This window comes from Zingiber officinale, chromosome 7A (assembly GCF_018446385.1).
Source record: "Zingiber officinale cultivar Zhangliang chromosome 7A, Zo_v1.1, whole genome shotgun sequence".
In the NCBI taxonomy this organism is placed as follows: domain Eukaryota; kingdom Viridiplantae; phylum Streptophyta; class Magnoliopsida; order Zingiberales; family Zingiberaceae; genus Zingiber; species Zingiber officinale.
This window is the reverse complement of record NC_055998.1, coordinates 138,304,718-138,324,567: the sequence shown is the minus strand read 5'-3', so window position 1 is coordinate 138,324,567 and position 19,850 is coordinate 138,304,718. Positions and strand designations below refer to the sequence as shown.

Below are 19,850 nucleotides of genomic sequence, written 5' to 3'. Positions count from 1 at the left end.
GGTGGGTAGCTCCTGCTTATCTTTTTGATAGTTTTAATTATAGTGCATGATTGATCATTGCTATATTTGATTAGGTCGCAATTACTTGCTTATCTTAAATCTGTTATATATTGCCCCTAAGTTTGATACCTTATTATTTGTCCTTATACTTTGATTATTATTGATAGCTATGCAATTTTGTTATTATTCATGATTGGGTTTATATATATGCATGATATTATCCGACCATAGTCTAGTTATAGGCCTATGTTCGTGCATTTTTATTATAGTATGGTTATATACTTATGCTCGTGCCTATAGGATATTGATATTACATGTAGTATAGTTGTATAATTGTGAGGACATATATATTAGTGAGATAGTGTTGATCTATACTTGATCGAGATTACTCCCTATCAGAGGGATAGCATATTCCTCTAGATTTTTCCCTTCGGATCAACCCCTAGGATTACTTGATCCTAACACCGTTGTTAATTATATGTGTGATGATGCCATGGAATTGGTTGAGATATTAATACTAGGTGACTAGTAACTTGGGGACCTAATTGTTTGTTTTCTGTCTCTATATTAGTAAGATTATATTGTAGTATAGGGTACCAAGTATCCTAGTAGACCCTTACTTGTTATATAGGCTCATGCCTATATATTAGTAAGATTATACCATAGTATAGTACCTCGAGTATCCTATTAGACCCTTAGTTGTTATATCCCGTCGATCATTGTCTCCCATCCATAGTTGAGAGAATCGTCAACAACCGTTGGCATATCCTGTCAACCATTGTCTCCCATTTGCGGTTGAGAGAATTATCAAGGATCGTAAGTATATCTTGTTGATCATTGTCTCTCATGCATCGTTGAGAGAGTCATTAGTGACCATTGATATATACCCTGTATGTCCATGGGACCATCCATCGTAGAGCGTTCTTCCGTAGACAGTGACTACTAATATACCTTGACTGCCCATGAGACCATCCTTAGTAGAGTGTTCTTCCGCAATCAGTGATAGGGGAGCCAGATAGCTACCTCATCCTGTCATCCCATGGGACCATCCGTGGTAGAGTATTCTCTCGCAGACAATGACTAGTCATTTACCCTGACTGCCCACGGGACCATTCGTAGTAAACTGTTCTCCTGCAGTCAATATTTGTTATATGTTTGCTATATATATCCTTAATCCAGATTATAAAACTTCACTATCTTTTGTAACATAGTCCAGATTACATAGGCCACCGCAGTCGCTACCGTCCACCGCCGTCGACCGTCGGTCGTCGGTCATCGGCCGTCGCTGCCACCGACAACCGCCGACTGCCGGCAACCGACAACCGACAATCGGCGAAGGAGGCCAACGGTAGCGACCGTTGGTTGCCGCAAGCTCTGGTAGAGGTACAACAGCCATCAGTAGAGGTAGCATGATATTTTTATCATTTTATAATAATACGAATTACACTTCTTATAAAAAATAATGGATACCAAACAAAATAATGTAAATATCTTGTAATCAAAAATTACATACATTACATTAATAAACATAGTAATGTAATCAAGATTACATTACATTATAAATTTGATTACATTACAAGCTAGATTACATTACACTCATCCAAACGTAGTTTAAGAAAATCTGAAATTCTAGTTGCATGTGCCATGGGAGACAGTACAATTGGCAAAGTCGATCCAAGTGGACCAGACCAGTTGGAGAGACAACAACACAACACAGGTAGGGCATGCCCTTTTTTTGGTCAAAACATTCTCCAATCATACAAAAAAAAAAAAAAAAATCCACTTTCCGTTCTTCAAATCACATCTTCAATTTACCCGCTCTCCTGCGTTTTGTTACTAGAATCGCAAGAACAATAACAGCAAGAAATGCAATGATCGATAAAATCTTCCATGGCAAGCAACTAAATAAGCTGCCACATCCTGATGTCTGCAGTTCCTGCAAACATAAGATATCGAATATAGATTTTGACCATCAGATGTTGACCTACAGGTTCAATGCGACTGACTAACCTCTTGGGCCTTCAGGTTTCCCTTGTCATCATTTTGCATGACATGTTTCTCCTGCCGCCTGAATATATCTTGAGCATGTTTGTAAAGTTCCACATCAAGACTGTTCAGATATTGTATTTGATCAAGAATCGAAGCAGGAACAGAACGGCGTGCCTGAAAATACAATTTCCTTGCATGTTTAGCTCTGTGGAACTTTAATCCCATCCTTAAACTGGAGTGAAGAATTAGCCAAAAGCAAGAAGAAAACCAAACATGTATACAATCTGATGAATAACTTTATGAGACAACCACCCTCTGATATAGTGAAATTATCTCGAGATATGAAAGTAACTTGGAATTTCAAAAATAGTTAAATGTTCAGACAGTCTACTAAGAAGAGACAATTAAAGTAAAAGAGAACTTCACTTGGACTTCATCACTCCAGTGTGGAGATGGATAAAATGCATCAACAAAACCTACACTGAACTTAGGATACCCATAATAGAACTTTGCTAAATTAGGAAAAGAAGATTCTGAAACAAGGTTTCTAGGCACCATTCTATCACCATGCTCTACTTTACAGAGCTGATTCAAACAATAATTGATAAATTAAGTCCAATAAATTCATTGTGGCGCCATCAACAATGGACTTGGTTAGTATAATTCCTACAAAATTGTAATTACTTTTGTTTTAACTTTTCGATCCATTAATTCCTACATTTAATTACTATTTCTTACAACCCTTAAATAACATCCTCAAATTATATTTTAATCCATTAAATAAACCAATCATTCAAATAAAATTTTATCTTATCTCCCCTAATATTAATCTGATATGTATATTAGTTGCTTCTTTTTTTTATCTAATACCTATTAATAGGTTTTTTTTTAATCCCTATGCCCATATTTTAATAGGTTTTACAACAATAGGATAAAATTTATTTATATATAGATGATGACATAGTAGGGGATATAGCCTAATAATGTACAAATACCCATATAGCCGACCTCACCTAGTAGCATAAGACTTGATTGTTGTTATTATTGTATGCCCATTTTCTCTCGATCGTAATTCCCACACTGCTTGCCTTCACGCCACTCACCTCCCTCCCTCCCTCCAGTGCACTTGTTATCATGTCATGCAGAGCAGCAACCACTTGCAACTCCAACTACTTATGTTTCCATCACCACTGCTTGCATCTCTACTAACAGCAGTGCAGCCACTCGTCATCGTGTCGAAGATGTGTCCAGAATTTGCTTTAAATTGATTGGATCTTATCCATTCTAATCTAACTCAACCAATACAATAATCACGAACATGGAATTAGACTTAAATTAGGAAACAAACTACCTATATCTGATGACAAATTAAATTAACAGGATTCCTTGATTGATTAATCGGCATATATGATGGGACGATTCCTATTAGGTGGAAGGGATGCCTCAAGAAGAAGATGACAAAGAAATTTGATTCCTTGGAGACCATAGCAAAGACAAAAGATATAACAATTCCTCTCATAGAAAGGACAACCAAGAAAGATATAATGAAGAAACCTTGTACTTGGAAGGTCAGAACAAAGACGGCAATGCAACTGCTTTGTACATTTGGAAAACACAACCAAAGAGATGGCAGCAAAACTAGCATGATGCAAATGATAATGGATTAATTTAAATAATTGGTTTTAAAAAATAAAGTGAATAATGTTCTAGTGTACTTTACACCTAGTAACAGAAGACAGAGCTACAGTTAGGCCTATAAAAGAGACTCCAACTCTTCTGGTTTCATCAATTCCAGTTTCTAATAACTATTCCTTCTCTTGTGAGACTGTTAATCGAGGCCCACTATCCTGTTAGGTTCATCGCCTGTAGCACACAGATTTACCTTCATCCCACTAATGCTACATCAAGCACATTTCTGACATAATAACTAGATGTCACAAGATTAAGTAAATAAGAGGTAAATGAGGTGAAACAAATTTAACCAAACCAATAATTTTCATCCAATTTGTTAACTCACCCAGAACGTGCAACAAATAATAAGATTAACAAAGAAGCTAAAGAAACATACTATTCTATTTCATGACTTCCTACTATCTCGTCATATACCTTCTTTGAAAATTTCACAGAAGAAATCCTTTTCAGAGACATTTTGCGTCGGGTTGTTTGAAATTTCCATAAATTGGAATTGCATTTTTCATATGCCTCTATCAACTTTCCAACAGTCATCTATAAATGGCGAAGAAATGCTTGATTTAGAAGAATATAGAATGCATTTTAAGAAGGATTAGAGGATACTATTTACTGGAAGAATATAACAATAGGCTATAAATTCATAGATGAACAATAAAAGGACGAGAACTAATTAGTTAAATTACATATTAAGAGGTAATACATTTTCTCTTCCTGGTTCATCATGTGGTGAAAGGAGCTCGGTTATATTTAGATAGCCAGCAATACCCTATCATAAATGTGGAGCAGTTTAGTACATTATTGATAGAATAATATGCATAAAATAATTCTATTTTGAACTACCTCATCCTGGTTTAGTGCAGCAGCAGAATAGAAAGAAGAATAGCTAGGTTCTGCAGAGAAGATACCTACATAAGAGATGCTCCACATTTTTCATTAATTTTCAGGCCCACTTTAGCATGATATGCAAGATCTTACAACTGAGTCAGCGGTATACTAGTAAGACATTAGTCAACATGATCTACAATCTAAGCTTTCATTTCTGTCATGCCTCAAAACTTAATCTGGGGTGAGTTGAACTGGAGTTTATTCAATGCCCATTGATCCTTATTGTTGCTACAAGTTTCCAACTATTTACATGCAATATTTTGCTTGTTGATTTTAGGATCTGTTTCCTAAGGCTGAAAAGGTTGGGGATGAACAAGGCACTCTATGACAACAGCTCTGTTAGTGATATCGAGGGAAAGGACAAAAAGCAAGGGAGGGAAATGATAACAGTAATCTATAATATACAACAAATTTAAATAATTGTCATAGGTAAATATGACTGTTCGATTCTGAATGTAACAGCATGAATTAATTCTATAATGTACCAGTTTTGTTGGTTGTTTCCTGCTCAGTAGAGCTCCAGGCTTCAGACTGGGAAATAACTTGTGCTCCAACCAATTCAGCGAACATATTAGCAGACTTCTTGTGCTCTTCAGTAAGACCAACATATAACATATGATCCAACCTATGCTGTACCATTAGAATGCTGTAATTACTACTTAAAACAAATATTGATATGAAGCAGTTGTAAGACAATGGCATCAGTCCTTTCCAAAATGCACCTTAGCAACCTCAAGAACATAATGGCCAAATTCAGGGTGCTTCCTAAGACAATTGCGGACATCATGCGATTCTTCTAAATATGAGTTGTTTGTTAATCCTGCTACCTGTCATAAGGAATTGCAGTATTAACAGATATGCTCCATATAACTTGTACAGTCATGTGATAAGTCTCATGGAAGTAATTTGCTTGGAACTGGAAGTGGCCACAAAAGTAACCTTATAAAGAAATATGGAGCACAATCGATTAACAAAATGGGAATTGAAAGCAAACATAAACACAGAATGAAGAAGTACTTAAGCAACAAAAAGTGGAAACTACATCACAGGATAAAAGTAGGATAAGATCACCATAGCACCTTCATGGTCATAGGAGGGTTGAAACGCAAATGATATTTACATTGAATGTTACTGATGCCAATACAAGATGTCCAAAGACAACTAAAAAACACAAACTAAATGAGTAAAAAATATCATTTAAAAATAAAGGTAATGATCATCATCCTCGATTGTCATTACAAGCCTATGACCAACTTATTTGGGTCAGTAGATGGTATGAAGAAAATGAACATGAGGACACATTTTTCACAAGTAAAAATACACATGTTGGCCTTTTTAGTTGTGTTAGCCATGAAGCATTCACTGTTAACACAAGAAACAATGAAAGAGTTCAGCCAAACATCAAATGCACCAGTAGCATATCCTCTTTTTTTTGTTTGTTTGTTTGGCTTGGCACAGGAACCTTCATGTCAAAGCCAATTTAATAGCGTGAATTAATATTTAAACTTGTAATCTGTTAAGAATAAAGAAAGAGCACATGAACATTAATTTTGCAAGAGCAGACAGGTATTGTTGGCTTTTAGACATTCAGTATTAACTCAAGTAAACAACGAAAGAATCATAACTAAATATCATAATGCTACTAGCAACAATGTACTATGGCACCTGAAAAGTTGCTCCGTTGTGAATAATCTCATGAGCTATTGGGTCATTAATGAACTCTTGTAAGGGCATGACCATCTCTTCCATGTCATATGGATTATTCGTCTCCTCAGTCTTTCTAAGTCTTCCAAGTTCTCTAGCATGCCTCTGCACAAAACATTGAGAATAAAGTGGTGAGATAAATATATCAAACAAAAAAGAATGAGAAAGCAAAACTTCCATAAAGCTAATTAGTAATTCAATTATTATCTGGCAGATTCATGATTTTTCAATGTCATTGGTGAAACAACCTATAATGTAACTATCAGATCTAGGTTTTGGTGGTCAATTTGAATTTTCTCCACTGGCTGACTGTTTTAACTAATTTTCCATATCAATAAGGATGTCTCAGGTTATAGCATTTAATAGGATTATGACTGATAAAGACAACATGGTGAAAATGTAGGGCGAGTCAAAAGATCAAAGGATTCAATAAATATGTAGAGGTGGGAGAAAGATGTGAAAGAGAGATAAGGTAATTTACTGGATGCTATCTCCATAACTTTAAAGGCTGAATAATCATATCAAATTAGATATCAAGGCATACCCAACAATTAGAGGCAAGGTTTAAAAAGACAGCTTAAGCAGTAGGTGAACAGACCACTACCTAGCACTCAGGCAATAGGGGGAGCCTAGGTGGTCACATTAAAAAACTATTAAATTAAATTAGATATACATTCTCAATAAAAATTGCTAACATACATATCTAACAAAGTGTACTAAATAATCAAAACAAATTTACGATCGAGTAAACAAGTCAAGTCATAATTGATAAAAAAACACCTAACAACACCAAACCACATCATATATCATATTGCAATGAAGAAAACATAAATGTATAAAAGACAATAAAACATAAAATCATAGATCCATATAGGCACATTGAAAGAAAATGCAAAACAATATGTCATAACAACCAAGTTCATAATTAGCATATTAAAATATGGACAACTAGTGTTATGGTATAATCAAATAAGTTCATCAAAGTCAAGTCAAGTCCGCTCTTGTAAAAGTCATTAATTTTTTCATCATCATCACTCACACTTTCTTCCTCAGGATTAGAGCCGTCAATTTGGGTTGACCTGTTGGGTTGACCTGCCCCGCCAAACAATTTAAGCGGATTGGATTGAAATTTTATCAACCCAAGCCCGCCGTGGGCCGACCCGCCTAGGCCCGCGAGGGTCGGCCCGCGATGGGCTTAGGTTGACCCGCGGGTTGAGAAACACATGTAAACTAAGTTTTATGCCAATTTATTATCTTTCTTTGTTATAATTTTAAAATAAAAATAGTACTTTTCATCCCACATAAGTACTTATTTGTGTCCATTTATATTTAAAATGCATAGATACATTTGATTGATGAAATCTTTTCGAAGTAAAACGTTGAAGATATGAAATATTTTTTTATTTTTTTAAAAAAATAATTGATGGGCCCGCGGGCTGGCCAGCCAAACCCGTAACCCGCCTTGGATTGAGTTGGGTTGGAAATTTGCCAACCCGCCAAGTTGATGGGTCGGCCCGCCCTGTCTCGCCAAATGATTGGCCTGCCACGGGCCAACCCGTCTTACCATGGGTTAGCCCATCTGACAGCTCTACTCAGGATCAACTGTTTTTTCATTAATTTCTCCACTTGTTGAGGGACTACTAGCCTAGAGCTCCCCCTTCCATGAAAAATCTCATTAGCTTATAAGGCTTCTGCAACTAGATCCCATGTCAAGCCTGGTCTAGGAACTAATTCATCTTCATTCACAAATAGTTTAATCCTCTTTTAAATCTCCATTCATCCATTCTCTATGACTTTTGACTCCAGCGGCTGTCTTTCCTTTTCATTTTGTAATTCTTTAAATTTGCATTAAATTAGACAAATAGGATCATTCATCTTCTTTACAAGTAGTTTTGTAGTATCCGAAAACCAATGGTTAATTAAGAGGATTCATTCAATTTAATTAAAAATTTATTAATGTAGATAGATTTAAATTAATTAAGTTAGCCTACAATTATGGGATTTGGATTAATCAATTATATTAAGAAAATAGTAGGAGATAAATATATAAAAATTTATAAAGACTTATTATTTATATAACCTATGTATATAAATTTTTATATAAAATTTATATGACTTAGTAAATGTATAAAAATTTATATAACCTATGTGAATAAATTTTTATATAAATGACTTATTAAATATATAAAAATTTATATAACCCAGGTGAATAAATTTTTATATAAAGTTATAAGACTTAGTATGTAGATAAAAATTTATATAACATATGAAAATAAATTTTTATGACTTAGTATAATAAAAGTTATATGACTTAGTGGATAAAATTTAGACAAAGTCCTAAGCTCCATCTCTTTAAAACCCCTACCTCCAAAAGCTCCATCCCCTTGATGTGCCGCCGGCCCTAAGGAGCTCCTCTCCTCCCCATTGTTCTCCACCGGTTCTAGAGCCCCAAGGGAAACAAGAAGAGGGAGTTAGTAGCTAAAGATTGAAGGCATGCTCCCTACTTGCATTATGTTGTAGTTAGTTGCTATAATTAGTGAACTTCGGGTTTATAGATTGATTTTTATGGCTGTTTGTTTTAAGAATGATTCCCTAGTTTATGTTCCTGTTCTAAGCTTCAAATGGTTTGCATGAATTGAGGATTTCGGATTTCTTGAAGGGATAGTTTCCTCACTAAATTTTAAAGGTTGTCCATCATGCTTCTACTTTACAAGTTGTGCATGTTCTTTGTCTTCTAGGTGCTTTAAATCTTTCTTATAATATGTAAAATTAAGGGACATGTATAGAGAACGTTTAGGTAAATTAAACTGAATTTAACACCATTTAACTAATGGTGAAAACATTAGGATACATCATACTTCATGAAATCAAACCATTGTTTGTAGTTTTAACATTTCATGTAGTTTCTCCATTCTTTTAATGCATACAATGACCCTTAAAATTAGGGAACTCGTGGTGAAGGTATGGAGAACATTTTTGGTGAATTAATCTGAATTTAATGCCATTTAATTACTGGAGAAAATGCTAGGATTCTTCATACCTCAAGAAATCGGACCATTGTTTGTAGTTTTAACATTTCATGCAGTTTTTTCATTCTTTTGATGCATACAATGGCCCTTAAAATTAAGGAACTCGTGGTGAAGGTATGGAGAACATTTTTGGTGAATTATCATTTAATTACCGGTGAAAACGTTAGGATTCTTCATACCTCATGAAATCATACCACTGTTTGCAGTTTTAGCATTTCATATAGTTTCTTCATTCTTTTGATGCATACAATGACCCTTAAAATTAGGGAACTTATGGTGAAGGTATGGAGAACATTTTTGGTGAATTAATCTGAATTTAATGTCATTTAATTACCGGTGAAAACATTAGGATTCTTCATACCTCATGAAATCGGACCATTGGTTGTAGTTTTAATATTTCATGTAGTTTCTTCATTCTTTTGATGCATACAATGACCCATAAAATTAGGGAATTTGTGGTGAAGGTATGGAGAACATTTTTGGTGAGTTAATCTGAATTTAATGCCATTTAATTACTGGTGAAAACGTTTAGGATTCTTGTCAATTCATGAAATCGGATCATTGTGCGTGGTTTTAATATTTCATGTAGTTTATTCACTTTATTGTGCATACAATGACCACTAAAATTAGGGAACTCGTGGTTAAGGTATATCGAACATTTTAAGATGTTTTATTAGAATTTAGGGTCATTTAAATACTGTAAAAATATTTGGGGATCTCTATGTTTCGTGTAGTAGGACCATTGAAATGATGTGTTGATATGCTAGTTTGTTTGATATCACATGCTATAGATTAGTTTTTGGATCTTTAGGGCTTAACATGCTAGGAAAATAATCATGTTTGATAACCTTGCAAGTATATGTAAAGTTCAGTTCTTTAGGTTCAACATACTATAACGGTGATGATGTTTGATAACCATGTAGCATAGGTAAGTTTCAGATTCTTAGGTTGATAAGCTATAACCGTAATCATGCTTCTGATAATGAAAATTACTTAATGAGAATACAATGAGGGAAAAGACCCCAGAGGAATCCGTTTACGGGAAACTTATGTACATGTATGTTATGCAAGTACATAGCATGTACATTTATGTTATGCAAGTATGCTTATGTCTATGCTTATGTACATGCTTATGTACATGCTCATGATTATGTTTATTTTATGCTTAGTTTATTTACATGCTTATACTTATGTTTCTGCTCATCCTTAGTATGTACATGCTTATGTATGATATCCATAGCATGTACATTTATGTTATGCAAGTATGCTTATGTCTATGCTTATGTACATGCTTATGTACATGCTCATGATTATGTTTATTTACATGCTTAGTTTATTTACATGCTTATACTTATGTTTCTGCTCATCCTTAGTATGTACGTTTATGTCATGCAAGTATGCTTATGTCTATGCTTATATATACATGCTCATAATTATGTCTATTTCATATTTAGTCTATTTACATGCATATGCGTATGTTTATGCTCGTATGTGTATGTTGACGCATATGCTTCCATAATATGTCAGTATGTAGGTCCTAAGTTACCTAGCCTGGATATCCCTTAATACACTAGATTATGGGCGCTACCTATTGCATAACACGGTTTTGAATATGCCGAGTCTCTCGAGTCACAGATTATAGCCTTTTTTAAGGAATTGAGACGAATGAGGCAGGAGGCAATAACTAGTGAGCCAGCTTGGGACAATGACAGTATAACTCAAAGACCTTCCAGTTTAGTTTTCGCATTAGTTAGGTGTATCCATTGAAGAAAAAATTTTGAACTGCAGGTCGCTAGTAATTTATGTTTTAAAAGTTGTCTATGTATCTTAGTTGAATTGAGAATCCATTATGGAAGTATGTGCAAGTGAAATCCGCAACTATATATATGTATAAATTAAATGAAAAAAAAAAGAGAAGAAAAAAAACTAGGGATGTCACAAGTTTATTCCTTTTCTTTGTATGAATCTATAGGAAATAACCGTCTACTAGTAACTAATTTATATCCAACAAAAATATTACCATATAGACAATTTGAGGTTGTCAAGGTTCAACTTATCTTTTTAAATGCACTCCTATTTGTGTCACACCCAAAGGAGCTACATGTTAGGTTAAGAATCCTAATTGTCATTTTTTAGGAATGAAGAGTACATGATCAAAACAATAAACACCCTTTGTGCTATCAATTTAAGTAATAGACAATATTAGTAGAATTTGAAAATAATAATATTAATTTACTGACACAAGGGCTAAAATTTTCATTATTGTTTGAACTTTCACTCATAGCTAATTGCCTTTCAAAAAGGTTGGTTGACTCTTCATATGCCTTGAATTCCACACATCACATTAGCTTAGAAGGAAGGATAAGGAAAGAAACTCCCTACTCAAATGAGTATATAATCCACATTAGTATGTGGGATTGAGTTAATAAACAATAATATTAAGAGCATTATCTATTTTCCCATTTGTATATTTGACAATGGGATTCACATGTCTGTAAGAAAAACTCTGCATTCTTGAAAAGGTCATTTTGTCCACACTCTTACCTTTAATTAACTTTCAGAGCATTGCATTCACTTATCTGAAGAGAACATGATCCTCAAATTTGCTTGGGCATTTATAAAAATTTGCAATGAAAAAAAAGAAATTGCAATCCTTATGATTTTCTATCATGAATAATATACTCACTTGTACTTCTATAGGGGCATTTCTTTCCCAATTCTACCATTTAAAGATAATATGATAGTGTGGAATTGTTGGCATAGAATGATGCATCCAACTCTTTGGAAAGCAATTAGTTTTGAATCAAAAAATATAAGAAAAATGAAGATTTCAGCGCAAGTATTGTCGAATAACACAATCATTCTGAATAAGTTCTAGATTCTACTAATATTGTTGACCCCTTAATGTGATAGAGCATTGGAGTTCAATGTGTGGATTGGGTATTGACCATTTGCAAATGATGGTTATCAAGATTCTTAACGTAACATATAGCTCCCCTCATACTCCTCTTAGTGTGAGAGGAATTGGAGTGCATTTGAAAGGGTAAGTTGAACAATGACCTTAACAAACGCAAATTGTTTATATCTTGAATATTTTTTGTTATACATAAATTGTCAATCATTAAACGAATATTTCTTCGTACAAAGAAAAAGAATATACTAGTAAAGAAGATAAAGAATAAATCTATGTCGAATTTAATGGAAATCATGGTTTGAAACCTCATATTGTGTCAAGCAACACGATCAAAACATATCATTCCAATAAATTACCAAAACTCAATACTACTCAATAATCTATCATGCATCGTGTCAATCATTTTGTATTGTTGCCTTAGTTATGTCGATGAGTATCATGTTATACTGTCATTCATTGCCCCTTGGCATGCTACAAAACACTTCAATATAAATTGTATTGCGTCATACTGTACCATTTCAGATGGGACGCATTCCAAAGCTACGCACATAGTTGTGTTCTAGCTCGGCAGACTGCTTACTTGTCTACGATGGGCTACTTACTTTTCTATGGCAGGCTGGTCGGCACATGCACATCTTAAGTGAATGAAGCGAGAGGTCCATTTTAGGCCAAGCTCCTCTGGTAGGGAAGCAGAGGCCTAGGCAAGGGTTTGATTCTCCACTCTGGGCTAGGAGAGAGAAGGTGTGAATTATAAGCTCATAGCATGGGATTTGGGATTAGGAATGTGGCGTGGAAGGAGCCCACGTCTCAGATTGATCAATGAATCTCATCCCCAAGTCTATCATTCTATTTTTCACCTCATTCCTGCTCCCACCAATTCTGATCTGGCACCATACGTCAAAACATTGGTATGATACCAACACAACATCGTTTCAATCAAAAATTGAAACTTGAAACTCCGCCACAGCTCGAGATTTTGAAGCTTAATGCACAAGTAAAGAATCATAAAAATGAATGGGCAAGAAATCCCTTAAGTAAAAAGTGTTTTTAAGAATAGATAAATGGAGATTTAAAAGAGCAATTAGTTCTGAGGCTTCACAAAAGATATAGTTGCAAATGCATTATGAGCTAATGAGCTTTCTAAGACAAAGGGGGGCTTTAGGCTAGTTGGTCCCTCAACAAGATCGATGAAGAAACCATTGATTTAAAGGGATACTATGTAGAGAGTGGCGATGATGAGGAATTTGATTAGGATTTCTTCTTTTATAATTTTCTCCTACTAGAGGAGTAGACTTGAATGTTATACTCTTAATTGTTGTATGACACTAATTATTTATGTTTTGATATTTTAGCATGAGACGTTGTTTATTATGATATATTGTTATTTTTGCAATGTGCTTATATGAAATGAATTTTTTATTTTGTTATATTTTATACCTTTTAAGTTTTCTTCATTACAACATAAAATATGATGTATTTTATTGTCATTATGTGTTTACTTATCAATTATGTTACTTTTATGGTAACATTATTGTGGAAACCATATTTTAAAACAGTGCATAAATTGATTTTGAAATCCAACCCTTGAAACATTTGGGATGGAAATTATAAAATAGAATATATAGCGCGAAGAAGTGTTCAAGGTGTGTTTTAATAAGAAAATAAGAGTAGAGCACGTTTCAATATAAAAGAAAATAAAAAACAATAAGAAGAAAGAAGAGAATCAATGCAACACAAGAAAGTGAAGATCATAAACAAACAAATAATATACAGCAGGCAGCACAGAGAAGAAAAGCATACCCTTACAAATAAGTCCTGCCTCATCCAAGGAACTAAATACTTCCATGGCCAGATATCCAGTCCAATCCGTCTAAACATTTGGGTTGTTGAAGTTAAATTTGGATGCACAAGAAATTCAGCTGCAACTTCGACAGAGGTTTCATATGTGCTGAACACACGATCAATTGGATGCCTTAAAATTGTTACAACTGACGTTTTATGCTTTGGTAATTTAGATATCAAGCTATAGTCATCATGGGAAACCATCAATCTGCAATTTGGTTTGCTAGACCACCAAATTCAACTTATAAGTGTCAAGTATCACATAAGAGTAATAATATAAATCTGTTTTTTTTTTTATTTATACAAAGGTTGAGTGCTAGCCCAGTGCACAAAGAAAACTTATGTATTAGCAAAAGCAACAACGTGCATCTAAGCCATATTATTATTCTAATGCTATCAATACTTGGTAAAGCATAAGAGAACTTGGAAAGGCATTAGATAAAGAGACAACAGGGGTCTAAGCAAAATTTTGAACCAAGGATACGGTTTCCCTTGTCTTAGGCGATAACTTCTAGAATACTGAATAACTCTAAAGAAACTTCAAAATAAACAGAAAATCTAATTGTAAAATAAAGAATTTATCTTACACTTGTTACTCAGTTTTTCCAGTTTTTTTCATTGCATCAAATTTAATAAAAATCAATATAACAGTTAATGCAGCACTAACATGGTGACAAACTCTTCTTCCAAAATTATCATTTGTTTGTCATAACTTCTGTAGTGTAAATGTGTTAACCACTACTGCACATGATAATACCACAATGAATAACTCACAATATATACATGCTTGGCCTACCATCCAATTGCCGGCTACCTTTGCTTTGAGAATGTTGAAAAAGTAAAACAAATATATAAATTAATGAATTAAATTTCAGTATAAAATAATTCAGGAGAAACGTGTAAGAACGATAACTTTTACACAAGCTGGACTAATTTTTCTGCCTAGTTTTTATGCAGTTTCATTTCTCCTTTGGCCACAGAAGCAACACTTGTACCAATTCTAAATCAAACTATAAGGCTCACTGATTAAACAGAGGACAGCAAGTTGCATACAGTGGCAAAAGCATCATAATAACATTTTTGCTGCAGACTTCAAGTCACGAATATAGAATAAAAACTAAACATGATAGCCAATGAAAACCAAAAATCACCTTGGATCCAATCGTAATTTGTCATAGGAAAATGGACACTTCTGAGGACTCGTGTAAAGCTTTCTCAAAAGGCTGCCAGTAATTGATTTCATAACCAGCAAACCAACTCAGCTGAAGAAAGATATATGTGATCTGACTTGATACACATCAACAACAAAAATACTCACCAATGGAAGTATGTTCGGCCCCCAGTTCTTGGAACATGCAGAAAAAACAATAGATCCTTTAGTATCAGCTCATCTGTATGGACTTCTGTTTCCATGGAAGAATCGACCCAGTTTCTCATGATACTTTCACAGTGTAAATAATCATCGCCACTAGAAGACACCGTTAATAAGGTCGATACTGCCACAAGTGAGTATTACAAATCATTTGTCAGCGCAGAGGCGCACCACAGGTCATCGGACAAAAAGTTAAAATTCTTGTGGTTTAAAATAAAATATCTGTGCAAGCAATATCAAATATGTTAATTTGTATGCTACTGTCCATAGTAAATTAATTGAACCATGAATAAAAAATTGCAACGTGCGTAATAAGCCCATTCTAGAGTAACTGACCTCAATGATAAGTACACCTATAAAAACCATAGCATCCTCTTTAAAATATGATTGTAAATTGGTTGTTTTATTTTTTATATCAATACTTATTCCTCTATGCTAGTAAATTAATTTTTATTACATTAGTTTATGTATAATTATAATTTTTCATAAGTAGGTTTTGGGTTTTGGATAAAATTCATTTAAATATAGATGAGGATATAATAGGATATTGAACCCAATAACGTAGGAGGATCCATATATCCGACCCTACTTAGTGATTGTTGTTGTTGAGGTTTTTGATGTATTTTTATCGTAAATGGATGTGATAAATATGAAACTAGACCAAGTAATTGGGCATCTGACCAATTAGCTAGTCAAGATCTACCAATGAACAGATGACCCACATTTTCTCTGCTTTGATTTCCAGTTCAGTTGTTATAACTATGAAGAGAGGAATGGGACAACCATATCTCTAGATGCTCTCCTTTAAAAAGGAAAAGTTCTTCCCAAATTAAAGAAATAAATCTGATTAAATTTGCACATGGAACTCATTCAAACAATCCAAATATAGATCAAGTGTACACATTTGGTTTCTAGCAACATCCAGAATAATTTGCAAAAACTAGAATAATAAAAAAAAACATTTACTGTCCATTCAACTTCATGAAACACAGAGCAATGAAGAGGAGAAAGCAGAACGAATATGCTAGTCAAACTAATCTATTGCTTGACAAATAGATAATACATAAGAGTATATCAATGTTGTATGGCAAAAGCAACTTAAGGAGTCTATAAATCATGAACAAAAGTGGCCATACCTAAATAAATAAAGATCAATAAATCACATATGAATATGTGTGACATTACTTTACATCTCGGTGTCATGATGCCTGCAGAAGAATATGAATCAATGAAGCAACAACGAATATCCAAGCAAGGATGATAAGACATACTAGAAAGAACAGAAACCACAGTTAGCCATATCCATCAAAGCTTTTTGCATTAAATAGAAAAGATATAGAGCATAATCACTTATTATTTGGAAACCATATATCAGATAAGAAGTATTTGATCGGTATTTGGCAGATATTCTTTCAGACTTTGATTTAGATACACAATTGGTGGTTGATATGGACAGGTGGTTAGACAAATGGGAAACCAAAGAGATCTTCAACTAACTCACAACAAAGTTGAGTTAACCATTTGTGCACGTCAACAAGAAAAGGGATACTGTTTGCAAGATGCACATTGCAAATAAAGGAAAAACTAAACAAAGTCTTCTAGACAACAAAAAAACATTTGAATTAACCACTTTGGGGGAAGCACAAACTTTATTAAACATGGCTGGTACAAGGTCAAAATTTTAATCTCCATACCAAAGCAATTAAGTGGTTCAATTGATCCTATGACTCTTGCCCTGTAATCAAGGAAAAATTATTGTATCATAAATTGTAACTTTAAACATTAATGTAGCACCGCTTTTAGAATTTTTTCAAATCTAACACATTTTTTTCATTTTTTTTTCAAAACTAGCATAACATCCACAAGACATATTAAGAACTAGCACCCATTAATTTTCCATCCATCTGTTATTAAAATGCTAACATGGTATCGTGCCAACTCAGCAAAATGCTAAAGTGCATGCTAGCATAAATCTATTATTTAATGGCAGCAATCATCTTTTTGGTTGATGATCGGCTGCTAACGTGCAACAACATCATCATCTTTCTTACTGCACCAACTGTCATCATTAATACATTCTGGCATCCACGTCAGCATTTATTGAGTTGGCATGATGTCATGCAAATACCACATCAATGTTTTAACAACAGATAAATAAAAAGTTAACAATGCTAGATTCTAGCATAAATCGTAGGTGTTTATGTTAGAATTGAGGAAAAGGATGTAAGATATGCTAGATTTGGGAAAACAACTATAAGTTGTGTGCAGTATATATGGAATTTCTATCCTATTTAATTTTTTTTATTATAATTAGATTTTGAGTTTGGCAACTAATTGAACTAAACTGAATCTATAATGTAGCTTTTGGAGATCGGTTTGATGTCAAATTAGATTTAGTTGAATGCATTGGTAGGTGTAGTGTTTAGGGTCAAGGGAGCATAAACTAAGCTTGATTTGGACATATTTTAATTAGTTTAGGGCTAAACCAAGTTTATGCTCGGATAAACCAATTCAGTCATGTTTGTTGGATTAATGAAGTTGTTGGGTCACTTAAAATTATTTAAATCTTTTTTCTCTCAGACACATTACCCGTTCCTGAGCATTCTCCCCTCGTCCCCTCATTTGTGATACCATCGTCTTGAGTCTCTCTCCAAGCAATCCATGCAAGGGCACAAGACGCTAACCAAAGCCTTGTGAAAGGCAAAGCTTTTATAGTGTTGGATCTTTATCCACAATCTGCCGGAGGGATAGGGATTTCTTATCTGTCAAGATGGCTTCAGCTGATTATCTCAAGTTGTCAGCCTGGCCGAGTAGGCCAATCGGCGACTTCGTCTGGAGCTGCGAGAATTTATCGAGTCATCAATTCGCCGATTCGCCAAGTTGCCGAGTCGACGAGTGCTTCGAGTGCCAAGTCGATGAAGCTGATGCCAAAGGCTCGAGAAGGACGTCGAACAAACCCATAGACGAAGTCCGAGTTGGGTGAGAAGCGTCGCTCGAGCAACAAAAACACCGAGTCCTACAGCGAGGCGGTCTCCTTAAAACAGATTCGTCCACTCCGACGATGATATGATATCATGCTTGGACATATGTTTCCCAAATAAAACGGTGAGACCACGAACACAACATAGCACAGGTTGTCATGGCGAACTGAGCATATACCTAAATGCTATCATGGGTGTCTGTTGAGCGAAGAATTGCATGACAGAACGAACGAGGAAGAAATGAGGGAATCTGATGGAATTCTCTTTTATTTTTCCTTCGATTAGAATTCTTCACAGAATTCTTTCTATCTTTTTTTTCTCTTATTCTCCATTGCTTGTTTTGTACCAACTTATTTATAAGAAGCTCTCAACCATGACCGAGCAACTTTCAAACATGCATCACAATAACTGGCATGCATGCATGCAAGGCATGTGTAGAAGCAAAATACACATGGCATGCAAAGCATGTGCATGCAAAACAAAGCAAAGTATTCAAAAGAGAATTATGACAAACATTGATTGATTCATGCGGACACATTGTGCCCCGACCGCGGTCCACTGCGTGCAATCGCGTTCACACAAGAATCTTTTGGGTTAGTGCAATCCGGACCTTGGATTCACACCCCCCCTCCTGTATTTTATTCCGGCCTTAATGCTACAACTTCCAATGTAGGACTAATAACCCACAAGTCGTGTTTCCATTCACATTTTTCCAAAAATCCTCCACATGAATGAAAATAAGGTATGTGATTCGACAGTTGAGTCGTGTATATGATACGAAGATACTAGCTGATCAGTAGACACGATATCTTTGAACTATTCTGTCGTTTGTGTAAGTATGGACATATCTCACCCAGAACACTCTTTGATATAGCTCAAGTCTCATGAGTGTGTTCATTCTTGGCAACATGCCTGACTATGTGAGAAGTGCTAAGAATTGTACCTCCAATTTTCTTTGAAGCAACCCCGCTTCTTTCTCACAAAAGTGATCTCTCGAGAGAATTTGTCATGACTCCACTGCGATTATTAAAAGCAAGAATGCTTACATGGCTCTGTGTCCGACCAATTACCGATTAACTATCCCAATATATGTAAATTGTCGACATAGGTTTCGGTCATCTAGGAACATCTTCTAAGAATTGTTATAACTATTCAGCCTCTTCTCCACATTTGTTAAGAGCTACAAACTCTAACTCCATCGTGGATCTGGTTATTATGGTTTACTTAGAAGATTTCCATGAAATGAATGTACTTCCCAAAGTGAATACATATCCACTTATGGACTTAAAATCTTTCATGTCCGATATCTAATTCGCATCGCTGAATACTTCGATCACAACAAGATATCTCGTGTAGTGCAGTCTATAATCATGAGTATACCGTAAGTACCTCAATACTCTTGTTTTCCCTTTCGAGCGTGTATCTACTTAGTTTACTTACTG

At 34.6% G+C, this 19,850-nt stretch overlaps 1 protein-coding gene across 1 annotated transcript; it reads right to left on the bottom strand.

Annotated features, from left to right (window-relative positions):
* Window positions 1–1,775: 1,775 nt before the first annotated feature.
* Window positions 1,776–17,142, bottom strand: LOC122002809 (protein-tyrosine sulfotransferase-like). Its single transcript, XM_042558146.1, has 13 exons — window positions 17,122–17,142; window positions 16,564–16,635; window positions 15,374–15,551; window positions 15,207–15,278; window positions 14,014–14,278; window positions 6,232–6,375; window positions 5,289–5,393; window positions 5,052–5,196; window positions 4,522–4,586; window positions 4,382–4,447; window positions 4,096–4,215; window positions 2,011–2,163; window positions 1,776–1,936 (listed from the first exon to the last, which is right to left on the bottom strand). Exons 2-13 carry the CDS (start codon window positions 16,628–16,630, stop codon window positions 1,799–1,801), a joined length of 1,518 nt encoding a protein of 505 aa, XP_042414080.1. The 5' UTR covers window positions 16,631–16,635; window positions 17,122–17,142; the 3' UTR covers window positions 1,776–1,798.
* Between the last annotated feature and the right edge of the window lie 2,708 nt (window positions 17,143–19,850).